The sequence below is a fragment of the Loxodonta africana genome, chromosome 7 (assembly GCF_030014295.1).
Source record: "Loxodonta africana isolate mLoxAfr1 chromosome 7, mLoxAfr1.hap2, whole genome shotgun sequence".
NCBI classification, from domain to species: Eukaryota; Metazoa; Chordata; class Mammalia; order Proboscidea; family Elephantidae; genus Loxodonta; species Loxodonta africana.
In genome coordinates, this window is record NC_087348.1 from 17,010,688 (window position 1) to 17,029,214 (window position 18,527).

General features: G+C 41.7%; 1 protein-coding gene across 3 annotated transcripts; it reads right to left on the reverse strand.

Moving 5' to 3' along the window:
- Positions 1–734: 734 nt before the first annotated feature.
- Positions 735–18,295, reverse strand: FAM111A (FAM111 trypsin like peptidase A). 3 transcript variants are annotated; one of them, XM_023541939.2, is made up of 4 exons: positions 18,178–18,295; positions 17,283–17,392; positions 16,294–16,403; positions 2,105–13,411 (listed from the first exon to the last, which is right to left on the reverse strand). In XM_023541939.2, the coding sequence occupies exons 3-4, from the start codon at positions 16,372–16,374 to the stop codon at positions 11,657–11,659; spliced, it is 1,836 nt and encodes a 611-aa protein (XP_023397707.2). In that variant the 5' UTR covers positions 16,375–16,403; positions 17,283–17,392; positions 18,178–18,295; the 3' UTR covers positions 2,105–11,656. The 3 variants fall into 3 exon arrangements, with proteins under 3 accessions (XP_064144095.1, XP_023397707.2, XP_003422816.2); XM_003422768.4 differs by having other exon boundaries at positions 17,283–17,404; positions 18,178–18,264; XM_064288025.1 differs by lacking the exon at positions 16,294–16,403 and having other exon boundaries at positions 735–13,411.
- Between the last annotated feature and the right edge of the window lie 232 nt (positions 18,296–18,527).

Here is an 18,527-nt window from a genome sequence, read left to right on the forward strand (position 1 = left end):
CAAGAAATCAAAAGATGCATTGCACTGGGCAAATCTGCTGCAAAAGACCTCTTTAAAGTGTTAAAAAGCAAAGATGTACTAAGGTGCACCTGACCCAAGCAATGGTGTTTTCAATCCCCTCACACGCATGTGAAAGCTGAACCATGAATAAGGAAGATCAAAGAAGAATTGACGTTTTTGAATTATGGTGTTGGTGAAGAATATTGAATATACCATGGACTGCCAAAAGAATGAACAAATCTGTCTTGGGAGAAGTACAACCAGGATGTTCCTTAGAAGCAAGGGTGGTATTATGGATTGAATTATGTCCCCCCAAAAATGTGTGTATTAACCTGGTTAGGCCATGTGTGATTCCCCTCCATTTTGTGATTTTCCTATGAGTTATAAATCATAATCTCTGCCTGTGGTTAAAAAGGATTAAGGTGGGATGTAACACCCTTTGCTCAGACCACTTCCCTGATCCAGCGTGAAGGGAGTTTCCTTGGGGTGTGGCCTGCACCACCTTTTTTCTCTCAAGAGATAAAAGGAAAGGGAAGCAAGTAGAGAGTTGAGAACCTCATACCACCAAGAAATTAGCACAGGGAGCAGAGCACATCCTTTGGACCTGTTGTGCTGAGATGCTGCCATATCACGGAAAGACTGATGACAAGGACCTTCCTCCAGAGCCGACAGAGAAAGACTGCTCCTGGAGCTAACACCCCGAATTTGGACTTATAGCCTACTGGACTGTGAGAGAATAAATTTCTCTTTGTTAAAGCCATCCTCTTGTGGTGTTTCTGTTATAGCAGCACTAGATGACTAAGTCAGATGGCAAGACTAAATTTCACATACTTTGGACATGTTGTCAGGAGGGATCAGTCGCTGGAGAAGGACATCTGCTTGGCAAAGTAGAGGGCCAGCGAAAAAGAGGAAGACCTTCAACAAGATGGATTGACACAGTCGCTGCTACAATGGGCTCAAGTATAACAACGATTGTGAGGATGGTGTAGAGCCAGGCAGTGTTTCGTTCTGTTGTACATAGGGTCGCTATGAGTCAAAACTGACTCGATGGCACCTAACAACAACAATGCCTAGGATATGGATGTTTATGTGTTCCATTTTATTTTTGACATTTTCCAATTTTACTAGATTCATACTTCACACATTCCACTTTCTGGTTGTTAAAGGATGTTTGCAGCTGTTTCTTCACATTTTGAGTCATGCCACATCAGCAAATGAAGGTCTTGAAAGCTTGACTCCATCCACATCATTAAGGTTGACTCTACTTTGAGGAAGCAGCTCTTCCCCAGTCATATTTTGAATGACTTCCAACCTAAAGGGCTAATCTTCAGGCACTATATCAAACAGTGTTCCACTGTTATTTATAAGGTTTTCACTGGCTAATTCTTTTCAGAAGTAGACGGACAGGTCCTTCTTCCTAATCTGTCTTGGTGTGGAAGCTCAACTGAAACCTCTTTAAAGTGTTGAAAACCAAAGATGTCACCTTGTGGATTAAGGTGCACCTGACTCAAGCCATGGTGTTTTCAGTCACCTCATATGCGTGGGAAAGCTGGACGATGAATAAGGAAGACCAAAGAAGAATTGATGCCTTTGATTTGTGGTGTGTGCAAAGAATATTGAATATATCATGCACTGCCAAAAGAAGGAACAAATCTGTCTTAGAGTAAGTACAAACAGAATGCTCCTTAGAAGTAAGAATGTTGAGACTACGTCTCACATACTTTGGTCATGTTATCAGGAGGGATCAGCCCCTGGAGAAGGACATCATGCTTGGTAAAGTAGAGCGCTAGTGAAAAAGAGGAAAACCCTCCACAAAATGGATTGACACCACGGCTGCAACAATGGGCTCAAGCATAGAAACGATTGTGAAGATGGCGCAGTACCAGGCGGTGTTTTGTTCTGTTGTGCATAGGGTCACTATGAGTTGGAACTGACTTGAGGGCACCTAACAACAATAACCTCAGAGCTATTATAGGGTCTGCTATGAGCCAGATTTGATTCAACTGCAACGGGTTTTTTTTTTTTTGTTTAGAGCTATTATAAGGAGCCCTGGTTGTGGTGCAGTGGTTAAAAGGCTCAGCTGCTAACTGAAAGGTCATGATTTGAACTCACCAGCTGCTCATGTCTATGGGAGAAAGATGTGGCAGTCTGCTTTCACAAAGATTTATAGCCTTATAAACCCTATGGGTCAGTCCTACTCTCCTGTAGGGTCACTGTCGGTCAGAATCAACTCGAAGGCAATGGGTTTAGTTTTGTTTTGGTTAGAGCCATTATTACAAATTACAAGGCTTAGAGAATTTAAGCAGTCTGTCCAAGATTACACATCTAGTCAGAGGGGGAACCAATATTCAAAAATTCCTCTGGCTGGCCCCAAAAAACTATGCCTATTCTATTATACATTGTATGACACAAAGATGGTGAGTTTATATAAGAGGCAAGATATGTGGCAATGTTAAAGTGACTCATGAGAAAGAAGAGAAGGGAGAAAACAAGGATAGAATATTCTAGAAGAAAAACAAAGGTAGAATTGAAGAAGAGGTGATCTAAAATTGTAGTGAACTACTTTTACTCCCAATCATGAGCCCAAGAGTAAGAAGACTCGGGAGACTTTCTTGTGGTCTGGGTTAAGTATGCATCTAGAAACCAATAGTAATGATTCAGTAGGATGCTGGAAGTCATGGAGAGATGACCAGCTAAGCCAGGAATTCCCAAGTGGAAAAAGCTTAACCCAGATAAAAGGGCTCTTAACAAATGCTAGCCAGGCCATCTGGAGGATGAATGGGAAGCAGGGAGAAACTGGCTTCTACCTATGTCCAGCCTGATTTTGTATCTGGTCTTCTTGTATCTGCCATGTTAAACATGTCAAACATGGCAGAGTATTAAAGCAAAGCAAAATGCCTGATGACACATGAGAGGGTTTGTATATGGCCTGATTTATTTGTAAGAGGAAGGGACTATATCAATGACTTGACATTAGTAATCAGTTATGGTTATAAACTATTTTGATAAGCACTTGGCTATGATAATTTATAATTCATCACAACCCATTTGAAGACAATAACTTGTAATTATACATTTAATATAATAATTACTTATCTACGTAGATATAAACTTCTTAGATTTTCCAAGACAATCTTAATTTCAAATAATCTGTACCATAAACCTCTGAAAATCCCAGACATTCCATTTTAGTATTCGAACTACATCTCCCAAACTGCCTCTTGATCAAACAATGTGTCCCAGTTTGTAATTTAGGCAATATGGTGGCCATAATAAAACCTCACTAATTAAGATGGATTGGAATAAAGACTGCCTGAACCCTTCAAAAGCTGTTCAATTGTTAAAAACCATACTTCCAGAAATGTGATTAGTGGTTTAAAAAAAAAAAAGCAGAGTAGCTGTAACTACACTTACAAAATAGTGTTTAGTAGAGGTCCTTGGAGTTAATTCCTTATATTTGTGAAAGCTAGACTTTATATAAGGCTAATTCCTAATCTGTGTGTTAGCTATCTATTGCTACATAACAAATTACCCCAAACTTAGTGGCTTTGAAAGATGACATTTACTATCTTACAGCTTCTGTGGGTCAGGAATGCATGTGCAGCTTAGCTGGGTGCCTCTGTCTCACGGTCTCTTACAAAATTGCAAACTTTTTTTGGCCAAGGCTGTGATCTCATCTGAAGCCTCAGTGTGATGCCCTGCAGGATGTACAGATAGTCCAGACCTCTCCTATCTACATCAGGAGAGAAGGAGGTAGCGTTAATATGGTCCTGGGGTAAAACTATAAATATAATCTACTGTCCTTCCCATGGGAGTGACAGAAAAAGAACACACTCATCCAATCAATGGCCATATACCATGTACCTGAGGCTGTATTAATTTGCTCTAGCAAAGATACTGCATCTGGACCGGGGGGCTGAAGTTGGGTCTATCACTTGGTTGACTTTGTGGTACTCCATTGACTTTGTCCATAAGTTACTTGGTTTCTGCAGGAGCCAGACTGGTGAATTAAATGCATATATGACAGAGGCCACCATTCTTGTGTCCTTTAGATCCTTATATTGGCACTAATCTCCCCCTCCCCCAACTTGGGATGCAATAGTTTTTGAGTTACCATCTTGGCTTATTGTTGTTGTTAGGTGCCATTGAGTTGATTCCGATCCAACTCATAGCAACCCTGTGTAGAACAGAACAAAACGCTGCCTGGTCCTGGTATGTTTGAGCCCATTGTTGCAGCCACTATGTCAATCCAGTCCATCAAGGGTCTTCCTCTTCTTCACTGATCCTCTACTTTACCAAGTATGATGTCCTTCTCCAGGGACTGGTCCCTCCTGATAACATGTCCAAAGTACTTGAGATGTAGTCTTGCCATCCTCACTTCTTAGGCGCATTCTGTTTGTACTTCTCCCAAGACAGAGTGTTTCATTCTTCGGGAAATCCATGGTATATTCAGTATTCTTCTCCAACACCATAATTCAAATGCATTAATTCTTTTTGGCTTCAAGGGCTCTAATTATATATTTTAAAAACAGTTGCTGTGGAGTCAACTCTGACGCATGGTGATCCCACGTGTGTCAAAGTAGAACTGTGTTCAATAGCGTTTTCAATGGCTGATTTTCCTGAAGTAGTCAGGCCTTTCTTCTGAGAGACCACTGGGTAGACCCCAATTGCTAACCTTTCAGTTAGCAGCCAAGGGCTTAACGGTCTGTGCCACCCAGGGACTCCAATTATGTCCTGGGAACTGAGCAAAATGAGTAACAGGTGATTAGACCCAGTGGCAAGAAATCAAAAGATGCATTGCACTGGGCAAATCTGCTGCAAAAGATCTCTTTAAAGTTTTTAAAAGCAAAGGTGTCACCTTCAAGACTAAGGTGCACTTGACCTAAGCCAGTGTTTTCAATCACCTCATATGCATGAGAAAGCTAGACAATGAATAAGGAAGACCGAAGAATTGACACCACTGAATTGTGGTGTTGGTGAAGAATATTGAATATACTGCGGACCGCCAGAAGAATGAACGAGCTTGTCTTGGAAGAAATACAACCAGAATGCTCCTTAGAAGCAAGGATGGCAAGACTGCTTCTTACATACTTTGGACTTGTTGGGGGGGGGGGCGGCGGGATCAGTCCCTAGAGAAGGACATCATGCTTGGCAGAGTACAGGGTCAGCGGAAAAGAGGAAGACCCTCCATGAGGTGGACTGACACAGTGGCTGCAACAATGAGCTCAAACATGACAATGATTGTAAGGATGGCACAGGACCAGGCAGTGTTTCATTCTATTGTATCGCTATGAATCGGAACTGACTCCATGGCACCTAACAACAACAACAACAGCACTGTGTTCTGATAGCCATCTCCATAACTCTGTGTAGGTCAGACCCCCTTGACTACCACTCAACCTGGCCACTCATTACAATAATTGCATCCACCTGTTCTGAAGGCTCAGCACCTCTCCTGGCTCCTGTTTTATGTTCTGTCATCCCCGTTGCTATCAATGAGCCTAGTTCTGCAACGGCCTGTACCACTGCCAGCCCTGAGTTTGGGAGGAAGCCACCACTGAGCTCAGCGATGTTGGTGTCCCTTTCACCAGCACATGTGAGTGATATACTCTCTGGCCCTTTGCATGGCAGAATCTGAGTAAAGGGCCCAGGCAGAGGGCTACGACTAAGAGGCAGAAAAGCCAGAACTTTTGGCAATCTCCTAGGGCTGGAAATTGGTGTTCATATCTGGCAAGGAAGTCAAAGCTTAAATTCACAAAAAAGAAGGGAGGTGCAGAAAAATGAGCTCTATACAGAGCTGTTTTCTCCTCTTAAACGGCACAATGCAAGAGGCTAAGAACTAACCGATAAGTCAATGAAAGTGGAGCTGAGTTTCCTGTAGGCTTACAGTGCTCAGGAGATAACGTTGGTTTTCAGGATTTGATAAGGGAGGGAACACTAGCAAACACCCCAAGCCCTCAATTGGGACCCCTTGGAGAGCTACACTCTACATGAAGAGCTCACCAGAGGTAGACAGACTTAAAATTCTGCAGCTCGGTTTCAAATCAGTTTAATCTCTGCCTGGGTAGAGATGATCTGATCCCACTCTATTTTCTATCAGAGGATAAGGTGAACAGTCCCTGGAATAACAAAATCCAGGTGATAAAGTGGGGGATAAAGTTAGCTACCATAATAACCATAGTTGGACTCAAACATACCAATGATCATGAGAATGGCATAGGACCAGGGCTCCGAACCAGTTCATTAGCGTTCAACCCCTTGCTTAGAATGTGCATTTCCACCTTCAGCAAGGGGCTCAATTCAAAGCCCTGCATAGGACTGTCAACATTTTGTTCTGTTATATATGCGGTTGTCATGAGTCAGAGTCAACTCTTCAGCAACTAACAACAATGATAATAACACTATTGAAAGAAAAAGATGGGAGAGAAAGAAAAGAAATGAAAAACTGGAGAAGAGGGGTCACATTTGAGGAAAACCACTGATTCCACAGGGGGGATGAGGAGAAATGAGCAAACAAAATGTCTCCAGGTATTTTAGTTTGGAAAGCTGTGTGGTTGGTGGGGCTGTGAGCAGAACAGAGAGGGCAGGGAAGAGTAAGATCTGGGTGGTGGTTCTGGGGAGTCACAGTGCTTTGGTTTTTAACGAGTTTGAGGGGCCTGTGTCCAGCAGTTTGATTTGCAGATTTAGACCCCTGAGAGATGTCAGCACTAGAAAGAACAATCATGGAATGATCCAGATAGTGGCAAGAGGGAAGCTGAAACTATGGCTGTCTGAAAGATGTGACAGTCTGCTTCTTTAAAAATTTACAGCCTTGGAAACCTTATGGGGCAGTCCTACTCCATTCCATGGGGTCTCTATGAGTCAGAATCGACTCAACAACAATAGGTTATAGAACAGAGCAGGAGTTCCTGGGTAGTACAAATGGTTAAGCACTTGGCTACTAACCAAAAAGATGGCAACTCAAGGTGCTTCAGAAGAAATGCCCGGCAATCTACTTCTAAAAGTTGAAAACTCTATAGGGTGCTGTTCTACTCTGACACACATGGGGCTGCCATGAGTTGGAATCGACTCTATGGCAACTGGTTTGGCTTTTAGTTTTATAGTACAGAGAACAAGTGGTGTCAGGGATTAGGGGCGGGGGAAGAGTCAGATTGCAAAGCATGGGGGGAATTCTTTGGCATGTTGGAATTGTCTGTATCCTTTTACAAGATGGTGTGACCAGGTGGTGGTTACAAGAATCTATACACATGTTAAAACTCACAGGAGTGTACACTCCCCAAAGCGCGTATTTTTCTGTATGTATATTAAGAAATGAAAAGAGGCTGTAGAAAAAGTTGATAAAACACCAAGGGGTTTGATCAGAGGTCAGACTTTTCATAGAACAATTGTCCTTTCTCCCACCTTTAGAATTCCCATCTCATTTCCCTTCTTCACTTTCTCTCATGCCCATGCAGAAATCTGAACATTTTAGATCTGTTCTTCTTCAAACCTTAAATCTCCTAATCAAACTCAAATCAAGATAATTCATAAAACCACAACTTGAAGAGTTAAAAGGACAAAAGGAAAAGGGGATGGAGAGTACCTTATTCAACCCTCCTAAGAAGTATTATTTCCATCTTATATCTTGACTGGAAACCTCGGTGGTGTAGTGGTTAAGAGCTACGGCTGCTAACCAAAAGGTCGGCAGTTTGAATCCACCAGGCGCTCCTTGGAAACTCTATGGGGCAGTTCCACTCCGTCCTATAGGGTCACTGAGTCGGAACTGACTCGATGGCAACGGGTTTGGGTTTGTTTTTGTTGTTGTTGTTTTATCTTGATTGCCTGGGGTTCATACTCTGGCTTTCACTAGCTGTACAGCCTTGGTCAGGTTCCTTAACTGCTCTGTGCCTGTCTCCTCATCAGTAAAATAGGGATAATAAAATTACCTACTTCATAGGGCCAGTGTGATGCCTCAGTGGGCATATATAGTTAAAACAGTGCTTAAAACATGCTAAAAATTACTGCAGATGAGAAATCAAGGCTCAAGTTTAGTTAACTTGCCCAAGGCATACTGGGAATACTACTGGGACCTTGAGTTTTCACAATCTAAAATTCAAATTCTTTCAGGTTGGCTCCAAAGGGACCAGGGAAAGGGTGTGACAGAATGCAAGAGTTTGTGTTTCAGTGTGAAAGATGGAAAAGAAGAAAATAAAGAAATGAATATTTTTGGAAAGAAACAATGGTAGAAATGAGAGAAAGGCCATGTTTAAAGCTTTTGTGAGTTCACTGGGGATTCCCAAGCCAAAAACAGTGAAGGCAGAAAAGAGGCGAGCTATATCAAAGATCAATGGAAACAGAAACTTTTTTCTTCCTACCTGTGTCTAATTTTAGCCTGATTTTTACCTGATATTTCTCTATGATGACATCAGATATTAAACATGGCAGAACACTGCAGGTGAACAAAAATGCCTGGTGACAGGATTTGTTTATATCACAATTTATTTGCAGGACAAAGTCAAAGTACAGCTGACTTGACATCTTAATCAATTAAAGTTGTGAGATACATGTTATGGTACTCACTGCATTACAACCTGATCGATAGGGATAACTCATGAGTATACATATGAGTATCTATTGCATGTGTGGGTGTGTACTGATTATTTGCTGTCAATTTTATAATGCCACCACTTCTTTATAAAACTGGGAACTATTTTTCCCAGAATTCTTGTATGCTCTGGGTTAGGGTTTGCCAGTGAAAAGACTCATAAGAAATCTGGAAGGTGGAAATGAAGCAGTAATCATTGGTTTCTGGAAGGTCATGGCCGTCAGACAGGACTTTGTAATAGTAGGTAGCGTATGACAGCAGCGACTCTGTAACCATTCTGTATGTTAGTACTTCACCATCATGGTGACAAGACATGGCAGCTTCTCAGGCTTCCCCACAACCAGTCACCTTCTTTCTCTTTTCCAGTGCTTTAGGCCGACACCTCTGTCTGCAGCCTTACAGATCTTTGCTCTCACACTCATATAAGCCCCCAATTCCTATATTAAATACCTTATTCCTTTAACATTTTTAGTGGCCCAATTTTCCTGACTGAATCTAGGCTGATACTCTACTATTGCTAGGTATACATACATATCCTAGATCATCTAAGACAGCCCTAATTTCATTAATAAAGTTCATAACTCCCTAAAAAAAATCCCAGGAGTTGCAATATTATTAGTATTCCTAACATCCAAAAAACTGACAATATCAAAAGCTGACAAGGACGTGGAACAACAGCAACACTCATTCATTGCTGGTGGGAATGCAAAAATAATACAACCACTTTGGATGACAGCTTGGCAGTTTTTTACAGTTAAGTGTGGGCTACGCATGGTGATTTCCTTCCAAAAAGTGGAGTATGCAAATGGGGAGAAAAGTAGCATTACAGTGGAGAAACCTGACAAATACTACTTCAGCCAGGGGATCAAAGTCAACATTAAGAGTGATAGATCATGTTAGTAGCAGGTACCCTTGGTAGATGATGAAAATGGCACTTTACTTCTGTGATTTCCTCCAAGAACCCAAAATGCCAGTCTAATCATGAGAAAAACATCAGACAAACCCTAACCGAGGGGCATTCTGCAAAATACCTGAGCAGGACTGCTTCTACCTGTCAAGGTTATCAAAAACCAGGGAAGTCTGAGAAACTGGCACAGCTAAGTGGAGCCTCAAGAGCCATGACAACAATTAAATATAATGTAGAGTCCTGAATGGGATCCTGGAACCAAAAACTAAGGAAATCTGAAGTAATAAAGTATCAATATTAATTGATCATTGTGACAAATATACCACACTAAAGTAAGATGTCAGTAACGGGAAACTACGTGTAGGGGAGGTGGTGGGATATGGCAACTCTCTGTACTATCTGCTAATTTTTCTATAAATCTAACACTATTCTAAAAAGTAAAGTCTATTGTCAAAAAAATGAATAAGTATATTTAAACACTAATTCTTCTATCAGTAATATTATCTTTAAGATCTCCTCCTTGCCCTAAAAGCCTATAAATCTAGAGTGGTTATTATTCTCTTAATTTCAGGACACATATATCCTGATAATTTTAATAATATGAGGACTTCGGAAATGCTGAAAGACTTTGAGATGATTTCTAACCAAGTTTTTAGCTCACCAGGTAAGATCACCTGTAGCCGTCAAGTTTTGCTCCCAATTCACCCTTACATTTTGTGAGCACTTACTTTCTATGTGGCAAACATTAGGGATAATGAGATGAACATGTCTTGGATCCTGGCTTCAAGCACTGAATTTGGGAGAAGATATAGAAGACGGAAAAAAAAAAAAAAATCAATGTTTACTCTGCTTTTAGCATCATAAAACTGATTATTAATCTTATCACCCCTTAGGTACCTGAGTGGTGCAAACAGTTTGCGTTCATCTATCAACTTACAGGTTGGTAGTTCAAACCCACCCAGCAGTGCTGCAGAAGAAAGGCCTAGCGATCTTCTGTAAGGATTATAGCCAAGAAAACCCTATGGAGCAGTTCTTCCCCATAGCACACAGGATTGCCACGAGTTGGAACCAACTCAACAGCAAGGGGTTTTGGTTTATCATCCTTTACATTGCTTGACTTTAAAATAAGGATACCTCATACAGTCCGAGAAGCTGGACTATATAAAGAAGAACCAAGCATTACAATTGGAGGAAGATTCATTAACAACCTGCGTTATGCAGATGACACAACCTTGTTTGCTGAAAGTGAAGAGGACTTGAAGCACTTACTAATGAAGATCAAAGACCACAGCCTTCAGTATGGGTTACACCTCAACATAAAGAAAACAAAAATCCTCACATCTGGACCAATAAGCAACATCATGACAGAGAAAAGATTGAAGTTCTCAAGGATTTCATTTTACTTGGATCTACAATCAACATCCATGAAAGCAGCAGTCAAGAAATCAAAAGACACGTTGCATTGGGCAAATCTGCTACAAAGGACCTCTTTAAAGTGTTGAAAAGCAAAGATATTACCTTGAAAACCAAGGTGCGCCTGACCCAAGCCATAGCATTTTCAATCCCATCATATGCATGTGAAAGCTGGACAATGAATAAGCAAGACCAAAGAACTGACGTCTTTGAATTGTGGTGTTGGCGAAGAATATTGAATATACCAAGGACTGCCAAAAAAACGAACAAATCTGTTTTGGAAGAAGTACAACCAGAATGCTCCTTAGAAGCAAGGATGGCGAGACTGCGTCTTACATACTTTGGACATGTTGTCAGGAGGGATAAGTCCCTGGAGAAGGACATCATGCTTGGTAAAGTACAGGGTCAGCAGAAAAGAGGAAGACCCTTAGTGAGATGGATTGACACAGTGGCTGCAGCCATAGGCTCAAGCATAAAAACAATTGTAAGGATGGTGCAGGAAAGGGCAGTGTTTAGTTCTGTTGTACATAGGGTCGCTATGAGTCAGAACTGACATAGAGTTTTGAGGATTAATTTCTTCACGTGCTTACAAAAATGCCTGGCACATACAAAGTGGTCAATAATACTAATTACTATTATTTTTGATGAAACTGACCATTTTGGATTTAGAAAGCTATCGTCATTAACCATGAAATAACAACTCCATAGGCAACTCCTTAAAGCTAGTAAATAGACTGAGTTCTCACTAGTCCTTAATCCTCATCACTCACCATTTCTACATCCTGCTGATCTATACATTCTGCCTGATACGACATTCCATGATTTTGTTTAATATCATGGAGGATGGCTACCATAGTAGTACCAAACTCAATGAGACTGGAAAACCCATTTTGGTACTTGTAAGGGTAGCCAGCAGTATGCATGGCCACTAAGGAAAATTTTGAATCAAACACTGGGGAACCAGAAGACCCAAAATAAAAAGTGGTGTCATAGGTAATCACATCAGGGTTGCCAACTATTTCCTTGAAGCTTTTCTCAGTGTACATATAAACATGTGGATCGCAACCCTCTGCTTTTCTAGCTTGAATATGTTCCTGACATTTTTTTTCTCGCTGACCCAGAGGGATCACAAGGCAATTATCAGTTGACTTGACCTTTCCATCTGGATGGCCAATAATATGTAACAACCCATTAAGTGGTACAGGAGAAATTCTATCATAGAGTCCCACAGGCACTGGTTGTCCATTTTCCCTCAGTTGTAGAACAGCATAATCAAGAGTTACATCAGATACCTCAAACCGAGATTCAAAGAAAAAGCAGTTCTTTTCTTGGTCTTTGGACTCTTCATAAGCAAATGTCACCCTTGCACATTGACTAATTATGTCTGCCCACTTACTTGACTCCACTCCTTCTCCTACAATTAAATTTATTACATGCCGACAAGTAAGAACATGGCGCCCTCTAAAAACAAAGCAGGTGGCAGAACCTTTGTTTCCGTTGTTGTCCCAGGATATGTACCCAACTGACTGACCAAAATGAGAAAAATCTTTGTGTTCTTTCATCGTGGTAGAGTTGATGACTAGTTTCCCAAAGTTTTCTTTATGAAAGCTAAGCAATGACTTTTTCTTCTTTCTTTCTTTCTGGAAGTCTTCTCTGATTTTTTCACTTTGTCTTTCCAAGCTGGGATACTGGTCCACAATGTATGGTCTCAGCATAATGGTGTGTCTTTGCTGTGACTCAGAATTCTGAGAGGTTGTTGCCCTTGGGCTTGTTCTCTTCTTAACTTCAACCTCAAAGAGCTTGCCCTCGAAGTCATCAACTGGCAGTGTGCTTTCTAAAACAGTGTCCAAGTTCTCAATAAGTTTCCAATCATCATTCTCCAGAAAGGAAAGAAACCTGCCATCCTTGCACAGCGCGTCCTTGACGGTTTCTCCTTTGAAAGCATAGACGCAGAGTTTGAACCCTTTTTTGTGAAGTCTTTTGTGTTTAACAATTCTTTTTGTCTCCTTCCCAATTGCATAAATATAAAATTTGACACAGTCAGTAGACACTGTTTTGTCATACTGACGAAGTATCTGGTTACCTTGTTTACTTCTTCCTGGAACAAATGTAATTTCCAGGTGGGACATTGCAGGAATACACTGGAGGGGCATCCCAAGGTTTATGTACCCTTCAATTCCTTCTATGCCACGCACCAGCACTTCTTTGCCTTGCTGAGTCTCCATCTCTTTTTTGAAAGCCTCAAGAGTATTGAGTGCCACATATAAGCTATCTCTCTCACTATACGTGAGCTTATGTTTCCTATTTTCATTGTCCCTATGGTTTACATCCAAGGTAATGGTAATTATCTTATTTGGAGGAGTGGCCTGGTCTTTTGGATTTCCCTGAGGTGACTTGGATCTTTGAGCCTGGGTGTTAGTTATATCTCTTAGACATTTTCTAGAGCCAGTCTTCAAGCCCGTCTTCATTTGAAGAATGTTGGAATTATTCTCTTGTTCTTTAGTGACCTAAAAATAAATAAGTTAAATACTTTAAAACTCTGAATGCAATGCTAGTCTTTTACTTTCTTTTTAGTATTCAATTCACAAAATTTCTATGGGAAACTCAGAACCAATCTCAACAGGCCAGTGAACAGAATTGACTTGGGATCCAAAATATAAGCTGAGCTTCCTGTCACATCTGTCAGATAAACTGTTAATACCACCATACTGGAGTATTTTTCTGGGAAATATGATGGAAGAGACACATCTTTTTTGCAAATGCATCAAAAACAGAGATGCTTAGAAGTCTACCACCTCTTTTATAGTGTCCTATCAGGTCTTGTTTAATATTTTCAGCTATATAAATTTTAGATTTTCCAGGCACAGTGATAGCTTCACCCAAAATTCTGTTCTTAAAATTCCAAATTCAGCATGAAATTTACCATGATTTATTATTAGGTAGTAAGTGTTAAATAATCATTAGTTAAACGTTAAACTAAACCACTAGTTAATCATGTGGTCATAATATAGTTATTTCTCATAATAAATACCTTTATTCACTTAGCATTTATCAGAAAAAGAACTTAAATTATTTCACCTATTATATCAACTCATCCCTAAATCCTATCAACTGAAGAGGAGCAAATATGGCCTCTCTATACAGGGTTACTATGAGTCGGAATTGATTCGATGGCAATGGGTATGGTTTTTTTGGTTTTGTATCTTTTGGATGGAGAAACTGAGGCACAGAAAGTTCTTCTTACAAGTACCTTCCCTATGGACACATAGTAACAACTGAATGAAATGGGTATAAGAACTCCAGTATTTAGTCCAGTATTTTTTCCATCACACTGTAAATTCTTTTTATAAATTTGAATGCTTCATTCCCATTTTTACAGAGCATTACCTTAAATATCGGGGCAGAGGGGGAGAAGGGATGAATTAAATGAGGAGGATTAAACAAATAGCAGAAACTCAGTGAAAACTGAGAGCATCTGATTCTTGTATCTAAAAGATACATTTTTTCCCCATCATATCCATCATAGCATGGGTGTCAACAGACGTGGGTTCAAATGCCAGCAATGCCACTTACTGGCAATAGGCCTAACAATACCAGGATTGTAAAGATTAAATAGAACATCATACGTGACGATGCCTAGCCCAACGACTAGCCCACAGTAGGACAACTTTTGTTTAACCTTTGTTTTCCTTCTTTTATTACTAGTACTAATATTCTGGAAGGAGCCCTGGTGGTGCAGCGGTTAAGCACTCAGCTGTTAACCGAAAGGTTGGTGGTTCAAACCCACCAGCTGCTCCGCAGGAAAAAGATGGCAATTTGCTTCCATAAAGATTTAGAGCCTTGGAAACCCTATGGGGCAGTTCTACTCTGTCCTACAGGGTTGCTATGAGTCAGAGTTGATTCGATGGCACAAAATAACATTCTAGAAAGGAGCCCTGGCAGCTGGTGTAATGGTTAAGTGCTTGGCTGCTAATGGAAAGGTTGTCAGTTTGAATCCACCCAGCTGCTCCATGGAGGAAAAGACCTGGCTATCTGCTCCTGTGAAGATTATAGCCTAGGAAACCCTATGGGGCAGTTCTGTCACATGGAGTCACTATGAATTGAAAATTGACCAGACAGCACTAACAACAACAATAATATTCTGGACCAAGATAAATAAATAAATAAAAGGAACACCAGGGGCTTCCACTTATTCAAAGGATTTTTGGTTGGGTATAGACACTTTCAAAAGTGGAAGCAGGGTTGTATCTTATTAACTTGTTATGTCATGAGTAAAAAACCAAACCAAACCCACTGCCATCAAGTCGATTCGAACTCACAGCAACTCTATAGGACAGAGTAGAACTGCCCCATAGGGTTCCCAAGGAGCAGCTGGTAGATTCAAACTCTCAACCTTTTGGTTAGCAGTTGAGCTTTTAACCACTACACTATTAGGACTCACGTCATGAGTAAGACAGAGAAAAACAGAGCCAGGCTTGTCCTGGATTTTCTAGGTTCTTGGATGTTCTAGTTTTCTAGAGCAAGGAGAAAAGAAAACAAGTTAAAGGCTTTTACCTTGCATTTCTAAATGCTTACCACCTCTCAGCCTTCTTCTTTATAAAATGAAGGAGGATTTATTTTAGACTTTTTTTTTAAAGAAAGGATGATAGTTTGGTATGGTGAGGGAGCCCAGTTAGTGGAGAGTCCTAACTTAACGTCAATAAACTTAAAACCAATTCTTCAAGCCACTATTGCCTTAAGCAACAACTCCCCTTATCCTCTCACCTCCTCATTCATGAACTGGGGATAGAAAAACATATCAAAAATTGTTTTATAAACTGTAAAGCACTATATAAATGTAAGTTACTATTATGGCTGAATAAAACAAACCAAAACCAAACACACTGCCAACGAGTCAATTCTGACTCATAGTGACCCTACAGGACAGAGCAGAACAGGCATGCCCCATAGGGTTTCCAAGGAGCACTTGGTGGATTTGAACTGCTGACCTTCTGGTTAGCAGCCATAGCTCTTAACCACTATGCCATCAGGGTTTCCATGATTGAATAGATCAATGATATTTGGAATGGCATATATTTTCATGCTACAAAATAATATTAATTTTGTTGTTTTTACTCTGTAGTTTACTCTAATACATTGTATTTTACATTGTATTCGATTTTTTGTTCAGAAGTATTACAACAGCTTTTCATTAAAGGCTGCTTTGATATGGTCAAAATATTGGCTACAACTCTCCTTCCACCAAAAAAAAGAATAAAATGAATTAGGTTTTAACATGTTTAATATTTCCAATATCCAATAAGGTAATTTCTTGGCAGGAAGAACTGAAAAGCCCAGTTACGTCTAATTTTGGTGTACTGTATTTCATGAATAGTAGGTACAAACATACCCGAGGGAAATACTGATCAATCTTCCTATTACTCTTTTCATCCAATGGGACCTTCTGTGACCTGCGCTTCTTACAGCTCATGATGGCTTGAAGATGAATAGATGGTTCAGCTGAAACGATAATTTCAAAAAGGTTCGAGTCACAGTGGTGTCTTTGTAGTTGTAATTATTGTGTAAATAAGATTAACTGGGGTCCCATGTCCCACCTTTCTCCTTCAGTTCTAGCCCTCCTCTAGCCTCACCGTATACACTGATGTTAGTATAGGAAGTGGATAGTTTATCCACCAACCGTAATCACTCCAACAATAAAATCTCCCTTTACAGAGCAGGGAGCCCCACAGAGTGCAAGCGGTTAAAGCGCTCAGCTGCTAACCGAAAAGGAGGGACCTCGTATCAAAGGCGTGGTGATCTACTTCTGAAAAAATCAGCCAATAAAAACCCCATGGATCACAATGACCCAATCCTGTTGTGCATGGGGTCACCATGAGTCGGGGGGGCCAACCCAACTGCAACTAACAACAATAACATACCAATGTCAGTTTTTATAAGACCACCTGGGTTCAAATATCTGGGTTCAAACATCATTTACCAGCTGCATGGCCTTGGGCATATTACTTAACTATTCTCTGTCTCATTTTCCTCGCCTCTAAGATGGGAGTAAGTTCCCTGGGGGGTGCAAATGGTTTGTACTCAACTACTAACATAAACATTACTGGCTCGAACTCTTCCAGTGGCTCTGAGGAAGAAAGGCCTGGGAATCTGCTTCCATAAAGGTTACAGGCAGGAAAACCCTACGGAGCAGTTCTACTCTGTGAGTCGGAATCGATGCCCGGGCAACAAGCTTGGTTTTTTTGTTAAGATAGAAGACATGATAGAACCAACCTTGGATGTCATGGAGATAAACAATAAAATGCAAGTTTTTGTTAAATATATACGTGCCACAATTAAAAACATACATGTAAAGCCTTTAGAACAATAACTAGCACATACCTGAGGAGCTGGGCCACGTTGTAGATTCTTGAAGACAGGAATTTATTGCCCAACAACTAGCAGAGTTTGGGAGTTCAGTGTGTCTGGTGATGATGGCTCATCCTTAGAATCTGAGAGAGGATCTAGATGTGATTATTAAGCCGTGAGTAATTATTAATAAACATGAACCCAAAAAGGTATACGAAGTGGGCAGATGGAAATATGAATTTTGCAATTCACTGGGATGAATTTAAGCAATCATAGTAGAAAGGGGCAAGAGGGTACGAAAACACTCCAATATCCCACTCCCAAACCAGGTTGCTGTATCCAGACTGAGCCATGTTATATGGAAATGAGAAGTGCCCTTAGCTGGCCTCCTCCAGTCTATTAGTACTTTGAGAAGTCCAGGTTCTGCTGGCCTAAAGCAGTTGCGCCAAGTCTTACATACAGTAAAGGGCTGAAACAAAACATCCTGCTCTCGGTCTCATCTCCAGCACAGACGGTGCGCGCGCAGACACACACCCACACCCACACCCACACCCACACCCACACCCACACCCACACCCACACCCACGGGCGCGCGCTCACACACACACACACGGGGGCGCGCTGACACACACACACACACACGCACGCACGCACGCACGCACGCACACACACACCTCGGCGCGCGCTGAGCCGGGCTGTTCAGGGACAGGAATTGAAACTTGACCTCAGGCCTCACCCAATCCCCCCACTCCGCTGTGGGGACAAACAGTAGCCACTGAGATGAACTCGGAGAGCTCCCGGGCCCCCACGTGGACGGCGCCGTCCTGGCTTCGCCCCCGCCCGACGCCCCTTCACCTCTCAGCCCCGGTGGGCTCCGAGCACCCGCACACCCGCTGGTCGGAGCCCCGGAGCGCCCCTGCCCTCTCACCTGTAGTTCGCGCCAGCCCACCTGGACTCCGACCCAGCGCCCAAAGTGGCTCGGTGCTTATTGAAAAAAGCAGAGGTTCTGGGCTCCGCCTAGACAGCCGGTTCGGCCAATGGGGCGCTCCCAGGTTAGCCCTGATTGGGTGGGAAGGCGGGTGCTAGGCGTTTAGGGAAACACTGAGGGGCGGGCGGCTGCTTGACTTCCCCTTTCACTCCCGCCAACCCTCTTGCCGCCAAGGGCTTTCACCAATCAATCTCCCCACCGCTGTCCCTCTGGAGTCTTCAGGTCTTTGGACAACTGGGGAAGCCTCAGGTAGCTCCAGAGTGAGACCTGACCTTGCTTGGTGCTTCCAG